This window comes from Necator americanus, chromosome V, assembly GCF_031761385.1.
Source record: "Necator americanus strain Aroian chromosome V, whole genome shotgun sequence".
NCBI lineage: Eukaryota > Metazoa > Nematoda > Chromadorea > Rhabditida > Ancylostomatidae > Necator > Necator americanus.
The window spans coordinates 24,806,917-24,818,445 of NC_087375.1; the positions used below are offsets into that span (position 1 = coordinate 24,806,917).

Genomic DNA, 11,529 nt, shown 5'->3' on the forward strand with positions numbered 1-11,529 from the left:
ATTTTTTCGTCCTTTCTTTGTATTTTTAAATCTTACACCAAAAAAGATGTCAATGCCTCACGCCTTTATTTACAGGGCTGCACTGTCGCTACCTGCCTCAATGGAGAATGTATGTGCACTCTTTGCAGTTAAACGAAATGGCTGATTTGTGTATCATATTTTGAATGTGCAGCCGAAATAAATGCATTTTCTTTGTTTTTTTTTTCATCCACTGAATAACTCGTGCATGCAACAACTCCAATGTTTCATTAATAGCTAGCTTTTTTCCATACAATGCGTAATTATTTATTCGGAAAATCCGCTTCTATCGATAAGTCTAATTTTCTACTGGACAAAAAATATGAATTAATGAATATGTGTTCGAAGTGATAAAATAAGCTCGTTCACTGGAAAATGGAATAAACTACCCACAGGATGTATATCCGGAGGCAAATGAAGTATGTGGTCAGTGAGGATTGAAAGGGTTACGCAAGGCTGCTGGCGCATTCAATCATTCCAAAAACTTTTTCGTCAGCTGTTGGAATCAGTTTTTTCGTAAACGCACACTGGGTGAAAGGCTGGATCTTCGCGTGTCCTCCGCTGATAGCTTCGAATAAACTGAAAATGTTATATGACTCCCAAAAATCTACGCAACCGACTTCCTACGGACTATTTATCGTCTGTTCTCAGGACTCGTCTTCAGTACTATCAATTCTATTTACTTGCGAGCTTCTCTGTTAATGGCTGGGTAGAGGAAGTACAGATTCTTGTGCTTTTTAATGTCTGGAATTGAAGCGAGTGTGGCGGCTAAGACAGATCGTGCTGCTGCCTGGAAATTACTTAAAATGAACGGATCAGATCAGGAAACTCCCCGAGTATATTCTTCCATCTCACATACCACAACGACAAAAAGTGATGGGAACGATGATCATAAAATAATGTAAACCTACTGCGTTGTTTGCATAGAACGGACCAATCGATAAGTCATTTGTGATCACTACTCGAATGCAGCAGATTCCTACAATTTCCTCTGCAGAGTTCAGCGCAACCTGCAACCGTTAATTTAAAAATAAGGGTTAAAAGGCAAAGCCTTTACATTGATCAATCCCTTTAAAGCGCGTTACGTTCCCAAACTCAGAATAATTTGAGGTTCAACTACAACTTCAACATAATTCGTCTGCAGTGAATAGAATGACTTGAGAAGACCAGTCGATGTACGTTTTCATCCTCCAGACACGTCTGGTACCATTTCATCGACGCCAAAGGCTTGAAAAACTTACTTAAAGGCATCACTCCACGAATCTGGGGTGGTACGGATTTCAGGTGGAGTATACGGATGGGATTCGTATACGGGATGGGAGACTATAGAGAGGGGGGGATGATTCCGTCCATTTCTTCCTAATTACCGTAAAAAAAACCGGCCAGGAAGATACGGCTTCAGGCGTTCTGGAGCACTATTTTCTACAAGGAGTTCGACTGGAGCGCGCCAGCCTTGTGCGGCGCCGCATCTTCCGGGCCGTTTTTTACGGCAATTAGGAAGAAATGGACGGAATCACCACCCTTTCCACAGTCTCCCATCCCGTATACGAATACTCCACCTGAAATCTGCACCACCTCAGATTCGTGGGGTGATGCCTTAACTCAAAGGCGAAATCGATCTACCGACCACCATGACCTTGTGGTAACCTCTTACCACGGTGCTAACGCCTTTCTCTCTCTTGAGAAAAAATAGTTTGCGCTCTTCCTCCTTACACTCGTTATCGATGCAAATATGAAGAAAAGCGTGGTTGGCATCGTGCGGTTCCCGAACCTTCGACCGAGCCATCGCAATACAACCTCAATCTCAAACCCAATCTATACAAAGGAGCTGCAAAATTTCTTCTAGTGTTTCTTAAGGATAATATGTTGCGGGAGAGCCACACTTATAAGAAAAGCAAAGGGTACGTCAACTGAATTAATCGTTGTCGTATTCATATAGTCAGAAATACGGACTAATCACACATTTCAGCATGATTTCAAATATATTCGGATCAAAACGACCTGAACCCTAATCCAAGGGGCTAACGTTTTGGCTGATTGCCAATTTTAGAATTTCATGGCAAAACTTGGTCATTGAGACACGGAAACCTTCATACTTTTGCAATAAAGATTCTTCTGGATGATCCGCAACTCATGTGCGGTGAAATTGTGGTAGTAGGACATGGAAGTGAAGTTTAGGGCCTATCTCTGCTTGCTAGAAATCACTGGTTTCAGTGAAACGAATCCTAACTCCTATTCGTTACCTTGACATAGCATTGTCCAGTTGTAAGAAATTTAAGAAGATACTTTGCACGACTCCGATGACTGATTCCAACGTCATATGCGATTATCTTCGCTTCCTCTATCTTCTCGAGATCCTAAATTTTGTAGCTTTCTAAAATTTTCAAACTACATATGTAGTAAAAGAGTACTCGAACCTTTATGGTGTGCTCATTATCCTGCTTTGGTAATACAAGATGCTCAGTAGTTATTGAAGCAAAATCGTGCTTGTAATTTGGCATTTTGTTAAATCCGTACTTAGCCGCATACTTTGGAGACATCTTCAAGACTAGAAATGTGAATTATGGATTTTTTGCAAACTTACTTCCTTTCCTTGTTTTACTTACTACTTTTACTTTTAACTCAGTTCTTCTTCAAGACTTTAAAAACACTTTTTAAAGGTGTGCAAAGGTTTTTGGCAAGGATGGACTGGTACCACGTACCCTATTCATAGTGCATATTTTTCTACCGGATTTCACCTAAATTTGTTCAGTAATTCAAAAATTGAGGCAAAAAATAAATAAAAGAAACGTACTTTTCTACATTGTCTACATAAGGCAGCGTACCACAAAATAGGAAATGTTGGGATCACAGCACGAATAGATAAAAAAAGTTCTTGTGTGAAATCTCACAACGATGCAACTTCTTACGTGATAGAAGGTGGAGATCTCCGAGATCGCCCAACATCCGCGATCCAATTACTATAACTCAGTTAAGCACCGGAACCTCGCGCCCGCACAATCCACAATAGCAGACACATTGCGGATTGCGCGCGTTCTACTTCTTGTAATAAGTTGTATCGTTGCGCGGACGACACCATATAAGCTGTTTCGTTCATGATTTCCATCTCTCTCATCGTCGTAAGTTAGCCCTATTTATTCGTGGAGAGGTCCCAACATTGTCAGCTTAGTGATATGGTGCTTTCTTATTAATGCTAGTGTGACCTCCATGCAGAGCAATATTAGCATCTCCAGCGATCGCCATCAGTTTGTCGAACAACATACATCCTATGCCTGAATTCCTCCAGTCTGGTTTAACGTAGTACATTCCAAGCTGAAAGAAAAATAGAAGATCGGTCATTGGGAGTTCAGGAGTCTTGAAAGAAGGGAAACGAAGGTTTAGTAACAAAAATATAACATACGCAGTAAACGTCCTCATCTTCCTCCCCTGATGCAGAACGTTCGTAGGACATGGACAAGCCAGCAACTGCTTCCTGGGTTTCTGGGAACAAGTATGGCTCCACTTGGAGCCGAATGATTAAATTTTGCACTACTATTTAGTTTCGATACCTTTATCGATAGCGAAGAAATACCAGAACTTTTCAAAAGTAGTTAACCATGTCGTGTAATCTTCGACATGGAACATCCATCCTTCAGTTTTTGTAATCTGAAAACTTTTAGTGACTCAGAATTTATTGCGTTTAAGAACAAAATAATGCATTGATCCGAGCTGTTTCAGATTCATTTTTTGAGATTCACACCTATTTCAATACGGTATAGCGTTTCCTGCGCTAAAGTAAATAAAATGTGATTCGCACTTTTGCGTAGTCTTCGGAGAAACAAACGTCTCTGAACGCATTTCAACAAGGCGGAGAAGTAGAAAAGGTCTTCTCTTTTGGAACCGAAGTTCAATTGTGAAAGGAGTCAAAAACTCTGCCTTGATGTTGCTCCTGCAAAAACAATAACATTGCTCATCTTTCCTTTCAAAATATTATGACAACTCCTTACCAAATTGTAAATTCAATTTTAGATCAATTTGCGAGTCCGTGTTATCAACTATAGTGCAAAAAAATATGTGCAGAAGCGGGAAAATGAGCGATAGCCACAAAATATGGAAATTAAGCAGGAAAAATTACTAAATACAAACGTTTCTGAAGAAAAAAAATGATGGAACAAGAATAGAAAAGATGAAATGCGAATATTTTTGTATACTGTGAAAATTTTACAATGGAAAAAGCATTACATTACCTTAAACAGTCTAAGGAGGATAAATCAAACGTCGGTTTTCAAAAAAAAAATCATAAGCTTGTAAGATTCATCATATTATCATAATTATTTATTATACAATGTTATGTTCGAATTCATAGTTTTTGATAATATTAAAACTAAAAAAGAACACTTGCAGAAAGTTTCGCCTTTGTCCGTGCTATCTTCGATTTTTCTAAATTTTTACATATATGTAAACACGCACACACACTCGCGTAAAAGTCTTCTGACCCCATTCTCCTTGTAATCTACATACTCAGATATGTACTACGAAGTATAAAAAAGTGTTTGTCTCAGCATAATTCCAGTTCGTCCTTCTGCACGGTGATAAACGTGAGAGTGAAAGGTTTTGTCGCACTTTGGATGATAGTTGTAACGTTTAGATGGAGCAGTAAAATTTACCATTAGCTTATTTGGCAATTTACGGTATGCATTGGACAATACTCTCAAATATGTGATGTAAAAAAATAAGAAGATTGCAACGTGCGATGCCTGACAACTCTTTATACTTCCATTTCGATCGTTTCATCATGTGAGCATAGGTAAAGAGTCGCCAGGGAAGTTAGGTCCCTCTGAGACCTCTCACTCCAAGATTTCGATTTTTTTCTCGTGTTTCAGCTGCAACTTTCAAAAACTATGTTCCGACTCCTACTCAGCAAGAGAAAGAATATAATGTTGAAGATTTTTGCGAACATTGTCAGAAAGAAAGAGAAAGCAATCTTGAGGACACATCTCACTTCGGAGTTGACACAGAGAGTTCCTACAGGAGTAGGACCTCCAAAAAAGATTGAGAGATTGAGAACGAAAACCAAAGGATAAGAAAGTGGAAAAGGAGATAAAAATGACAACTGGACTGAAGATCAAAGAAGATCGGTAAACGTGCTCGGTTGATCTCGAGGTGTACGAAGGTCAAATACAGCTGAGGAGTTGCAATGCACGACTATGCGACTTCCGAACGCAGCCTTCTGGAGCAGGAATTCGCCTTGTTTCGTTTAGTTTTTTAAAGGCAAATCCTTATTTCTGTGGTCATTTGATAACTTCTAGGACGATACTTACTGAACTTCTCGAAAAACGATCCAATCTGTTCTTTGGGAATTTCTGAGCGATACATTACAATTCAACAATACATGTTCAATCAAAAAACTATCAATGAAAAACCCACCCAGCCAATTAGGTGTTCCCAGTGTTTGATGTCGGGATTCAGAACAATATCTAGTTGATCTAAAGATTTGCCCATTTCCTATAAAGCAACAGTAACAGATAATGAGCTGTGACACAGAGTAACCATACAGTAAACAAATCTGAAAGATTTGAGTAGGTTAATGCTGAACTATCAGGAGCGAGTTCACGGTCACCAGGTTTTAAGAGTACTTCGATAGAACATAACTAGTATTCTCAACGACATTGAACCATTTAAGGGCGACTCGATCAGCGGTTGTTACACTCTTTGGGAAGGTCAGCAAACAAATGTATTGATAAAGGCAGACAGAAGTACGTGAAGTTGCGAACTGCAGACCGCACGGGAATTATTTACATACACGTATTGGGTCGCCACATTGAAGCACTCAAAGCAAACACATTCTTACCACAATACAAACATCTCTTTTGCTTTATCACACACCACGTACCAAAGAAACGATTGCATTACTCTCAGAAAAGCTTGAAGACACAAGAGTTTCTCATTGAAGAGGTTAAATTCTGTGTCAAGAGATCTTCGAAAACATAGAGTTACAATTTTAGTTGTTTTTAGTTAATTTGCGTTAGATCGAATCGATTAGTTTGCGATCGAAGCAGAAAACTCTCTTTTTTTCTGAAAATGGATTCTTATGAGTTGTAGAATCATATCTCTATGCTTTAACATTGAATTTAGTTTTATTTTATTATAACTTTTTATTTTAGTTCTGTATCTATTATCGAACTATTATGTGGACCTTAGTGTTTCATATTGTTTCTTTTGTAATCCTTTCACTTTTTATTCTTTATGAAAATGGGTGCAGCCAAGAGATGAGCTCAATAACGAAAAAGCGCGAGATCGCCGCTGGGAATTCCAACTCTCTCTTCTTTTGCAATCTGTCGGTTTTTCAGTCTAATTTTTGGAAATCATTGAATGACATTTTTCATTAAGCCTGAACCCTTCTCTTTCTGCCTATTTTCTTGAAGGACAATACAAACTTTTTAAAAACAATAAGAAGAAAACAAAAAAAAAACTAAGTTGAAAGTTGAAATCTATCATCGGCTAAGTTTAATACATGTGGTGATGCGATGTTTTGGGTACACGGGCAAAAATAAAAGTTTTCTAGAGAAGCAAGCAGCAAAATCGAAATTGATGACATTATAGCTTACTTATCCCCTAGTCTTTAGCATGTTACACGAAATCCCTTCAAATTCCTTGTCGTGAATCTATATTTTGTGATCTATAGGTTTGAACTGCTGTCCATTTTCTAAGACGTCTTCTTCTATCTACACTTCCATAAGTACAAAATAGGATGCCAATGCGAATGGATTCTAAAAAGAATACATGAAATCCAAAAAAAAGAAAAAATCGTAGCCTTCCATATTTCTTCCTCCCCGACTTCTGCGTTGAACACAATTGTGTAACTGAATAACGTTGAATACATTCATCTCTGCCAACCAAAGCGACCGTGAGAACTGACCAAAAATACCATCGAACGGTTGCAATCGCGTACTGGCGCTCCATTTCTAACTCTTCTCTTCTAATTCTAACTTTAAAGCTCTTTGACGTTACAAACCTCCTGTAAGCCTCACTCCTTACTGAGCCCCCTCGTCTTCTTGGCCCAGTTACTGACAGAGATTGCCTGATCGACTAACTGTGCTTTTTTGGCCATTCCCATGAAAACGCAGATAAATTAGACATTGACCAAATGCTTATCGCAAAGAACGCACACTGGAAGAGTCTGAAAGATATTATTTCCATCATTGTTAGACTCATACAGAATAAACTTGCAAAATACTCCTAACAAACAGTTTGTAACGTTTGTCCATGTTAATTCATAAATTCACAACTAATTCACACTGCAGTACATGCAAATTTAATTTCAACATTTTCAGCACACACTGTATTAACTTACAGATGTTGGAGAGTACACGTAAAGATTACTATAGATGATTTCAATGGATCCGTGAATTTATATGAATACCTAAATGCTCCTAGCGAATCCTCCCTTCGCTGGAATTCTTGTGTGTTATTGTCAAAATGTTGAAACGACGGAGCTGAGATTCTTTTCGGATACAACGCGAATCCACACAAAACTTAATCGAACAATTCAATGACCCAAAGCTTGTTAAAGTGGAAATTGATTAGAAATTAGGGCTTCCTTTGCGAGAATTGTTCTTCTGTCAGTAGGTGCACTTCGGATGGTGAGTCACTAGTATAGACACTGGACAGAAAACGTACGCACTCGAAGTGTGAATCTGAGTGAGAATGTCGTGTATAAATCTAGGAAGCGAAGCTGAAAATTGCTGAAAATTGTTCTGTTGTAGCGCCGTTCATGTAACCGGAGAACTCTTACTGAAAGGTCTGTCATTTCTTCAAACATTGCATTATAAAGTGCACTCATTGAAAGGTTGTTGCTGGTTACTTTCCAATTCGTAGACTATTTCCAGTGTTCACTGTACAATTTCCGTGTTCAATGAACAAGAAAAAAAGAGAAACTCCGAAAAGAAGACTTGAAAGAGGAAAAAATTATTTGTTCCACTTCTGAGTCCTCGACAAAGATGCATTAGTCTGTCTACAGGTCTAGGAACATTTCTTGTCGCTCGCTAACCGAAGTAGTCTTCCGATTTCCGTTCAATGTATGTTGCGTCATAATGCACTGTTTGGTTTCTTCTGAAGGCATTTACAATCTAGCGGAAATCATTTCATGTGCACAAGTATGTAAGTTACCCTTGTGAGATCATTAAAATCATTAAAATTTGAAATCTTGGCGAAATAATAAAAGACCTCGAGAAAGAAAGAAGAAATGGAACATTGAGCCAATAAAAGGTGAAGGATAAAAAATGTGGTTATAGTCAATCTACGGAATGCTGTAACGCTTCGATGTCAATGTGAGTCGGTGTTTTTATCCTCCAACAAATGTCTGGGACCAATCTAACTTTAATTTTGGAGAGGTGAAAAGGTTCGATGGCCTATGGCAGTTTCAAACTATCGACAGTACAATCGCCGCCGAATTTATTCCCGGTTCCACTATACCCTCCGCTATTGGGCAGGTAGGATTTATCGACAGGGTTAAGTAACATGCAGAATATCAATGACGGGCATTCTCGTCTGAACAAAGGTGAAAAGAAACAAGTAGTACTGAGTTCATGAGCACTTTTCAAAATCGTGAAAACCCTATATTGGTTATAAAGGCATCACACTACGGCTTTGATGGTGTTGGGATCCTTCACGAATAGAAATGATTAGGAATGTAGTTCATGAATGGGAGCGCGCTCATGTTAATTTCTCCCTATTCGTATAGACAAACGACGTATACGGTTCGGTCAACATGATCCGAAGCTCTGCACATTTGTGTAGCCGGCAGAGCTCGAAGGATTCCGCTAAAACGTTGCTTCTTTAATATCATATTATTATTGATTATCTAGTATGTCTTCTTCTTGTTTAGCGTTTGTCATGTTTAGAAGCGGGGTCCGCTTTTCTGTACAGATGACGCTATTTTGCTCGTTGGCTTGATCAGGGTGGATGCAAGCTGGCTTCGTGTCAAATTTCTTTGAATTGCACCAAGCTGGGTCTGTGCTGCTGGTAGCTTCCCGGATACATCTAGGTCTATGCCGCTCTTATGGAGAATACATTTATTACCACGTACGATGTAGCCGCGTCATCGCAGGCGAGTTTTACACATCTTCTTGGGAGCCACACCTAGTCTCCGCCGGATTGCTGACATGGCCGAGGCGAGCGACAATAATCGTCCATCGCAGCTTCATTTCTATTACTTTGAGGCGACATTGCACTTCATTGCTTAAAGTCCAGCAATCGGCGCAATAGAGCCCTAGGGCCGAATGATGGTTCTGAATGCCTTTGACTTGAGACCATCAGGCATCCTCATGTCTTATGTCTTACTAGCTTATTTCACCGGACTCGTATTTGCTGCTCCAACTCTTCTTCATATTGAAGACCCAGCATGACATCGGTGTGGAGTAGACTTCGCAGTCCTGGCTTCCGAAAGTCTCCCGTTATGGTTGTTATAGTTATGGAATATGAAGACCGGCTGAAATAAAGTGCTGATGCAGACCGACGGAGATAAGCAATTCCCCCGACCTTCGCGCAGCTACTGCAATCGCATTCTTGGGTCAGAATTTGGACCCATCTGAATAGCTGCTCTGGGACAACATTTTGTTGTGAAACGTACCAGATCAGTTCATGCGGAATGCGGTCGAATGGTTTCTCTAAGTCGGGAGCGCGAAATGCAAAGTTTTCTGCTGCTCACTATGGTTCTCAATCAGGAGCCTTATAGACTGGCTGGCGTCGGTCTTGCTGCAGTTGCTGACGGAATCGCACTGCACGGTGGGCCGACTGCAATGTCTGTCTCAAACGCTGTTGTGGATGATGCGTTCAAAGATCTTCAAACTGTGGAACAGCTGTCAAATTGAACTGTTATTCGAACAGTCAGCTAGATTGACCTTCTTCTTCCTTATAGCTATTGTCGTGCTCCGTTGGTGTAATGAGGTCCTCTTTTCTTCCACAACTCGATTCAGAAACTGTGATATCCAGCATACAGGATTCTGTCGTCATGATTTCTACAGCAGATTCTCTCGAAGTGATTATTCCATTGCTTCAGCATCCTTCTCCGGCCCATCTGAAAGCTTCCATTTTCTCGTTTAATGCCGCAGAACTTTTGCACATCCTCTGTGGCGAGATCTCGCCAGCTGTTGAAGCGTTCATCACAGCACATGTCCATCCCGGTATAAAATATTTAGTACAAATGTACAACTCACATCACAAGTCAAAAGGAGGTTGCTCAGTAACGCTGCAGGAAAGAAGGTTTTTATGCAAAAACAATGTAAAACTGGCTCAAATTTTTACTTTGCAGATGGGACCATCACATGATCACAGATTGGATGGTTATTGACAACTTTAGACATCGGCCCAGGTCAATGCAAAACCTTGACTTAGTTACTTTACTCGCGATAATCCCGAAGTGGGAAAGTGGTTGCGCTCCGTGCACCCCTGGCAGGGTTGTCTAGGTTTGTTTTTTTTTTTTGCTCTACTGCGTTGGTACACCAACATGTATGAAACAGGAGCACAATTACTTTGGGGTTAGGTACCATTGATAAGACATCTACGTACAAACTCATTCCAGCGTTCACCCGTAATGTTTTACTCCTTTCTATCACTTCCCAACCGAGTCAAACAATCATCTTCTCTTGTGATTGAGGACCCACAACCTTATCCAACCATCCGTATTTGCAGCAACGAACCAATCTCACCTCAGTTTTTCGAAAACTTGACGTATAACACCTCGCACCACTAGTCAAATCGTCTTGAAACGACAGCACGTGCGGAGGCGTGTGGTTCTACTTCACTTCACTTGTACTAAGCCAATAGACGAGAACTTCAGAGAACCGTAATTTATAGATGAGAACTTGATAGTCCAGTGTTCCGAGGAGGTCCTAATGTTGCTGCCCGGAAGTTCTCCCATCAATATTTGCAGGTTTGTTTCCGAAGTCAAGTATGCTCTTATTCTTAAGCAATGGCTTCCACTCCAAATCTTTGATTTGTATTGAAAGAACTTCTTGTTTTTGGCCACATTCCAAGTAGCTCCAACAACCACGAGTGCGGTAACTGTAGGGGGCAGTGGAGCGCTTTTCGTGACGAAAGGATGATCTGCCTTTCTCCCTATGAAGAAGTACGATTCTCAAAGTGAATAGAGAGTATTACAACATTTGTAGTAGGCCATCTACAAGCGGTCACAAGGAGAAAGTAGAGATTTTTCTCGTGTGATTTGTAGGTATCTAAGTTCTGAGTTCCCACCCACAACAACAAGAAGCACTTCTACTCACCTTTTTCTACGAAAGCAACTAACAAGCTAACTCATAAAAACAGGGCGATGTGGAGGTCAGCCCTCTAGTGTTTTCTTTCTCTGCATATGTATGAAAGCTTACATCCTTCCAATGGTGAACAGACTCGAGTCACTTTCCGAATTCCACATGGATATCTTAGAATTTCCGGGAACTATCCGTCCATCCAGAAATGTGGATATTCTGAACACCTAATGAAGGTAATAAAGGTGCGCCACAAGTCACACCAGAA

General features: G+C 40.1%; 2 protein-coding genes across 2 annotated transcripts; one reads left to right on the top strand and one right to left on the bottom strand.

The window, feature by feature from the left end:
- Positions 1 to 464: 464 nt before the first annotated feature.
- RB195_015082 (uncharacterized protein) lies at positions 465 to 5,499 on the bottom strand (the record flags this gene model as incomplete). Its single annotated transcript, XM_064205615.1, has 9 exons — positions 465 to 597; positions 702 to 808; positions 930 to 1,028; positions 2,262 to 2,375; positions 2,436 to 2,566; positions 3,222 to 3,330; positions 3,419 to 3,498; positions 3,567 to 3,663; positions 5,425 to 5,499. 9 exons carry the CDS (start codon positions 5,497 to 5,499, stop codon positions 465 to 467), a joined length of 945 nt encoding a protein of 314 aa, XP_064061496.1.
- A 4,157-nt stretch (positions 5,500 to 9,656) lies between these two features.
- Positions 9,657 to 9,869, top strand: RB195_015083 (uncharacterized protein; the record flags this gene model as incomplete). The annotated part of the gene is made up of 1 exon (XM_064205616.1): positions 9,657 to 9,869. The coding sequence occupies one exon, from the start codon at positions 9,657 to 9,659 to the stop codon at positions 9,867 to 9,869; it is 213 nt and encodes a 70-aa protein (XP_064061497.1).
- Between the last annotated feature and the right edge of the window lie 1,660 nt (positions 9,870 to 11,529).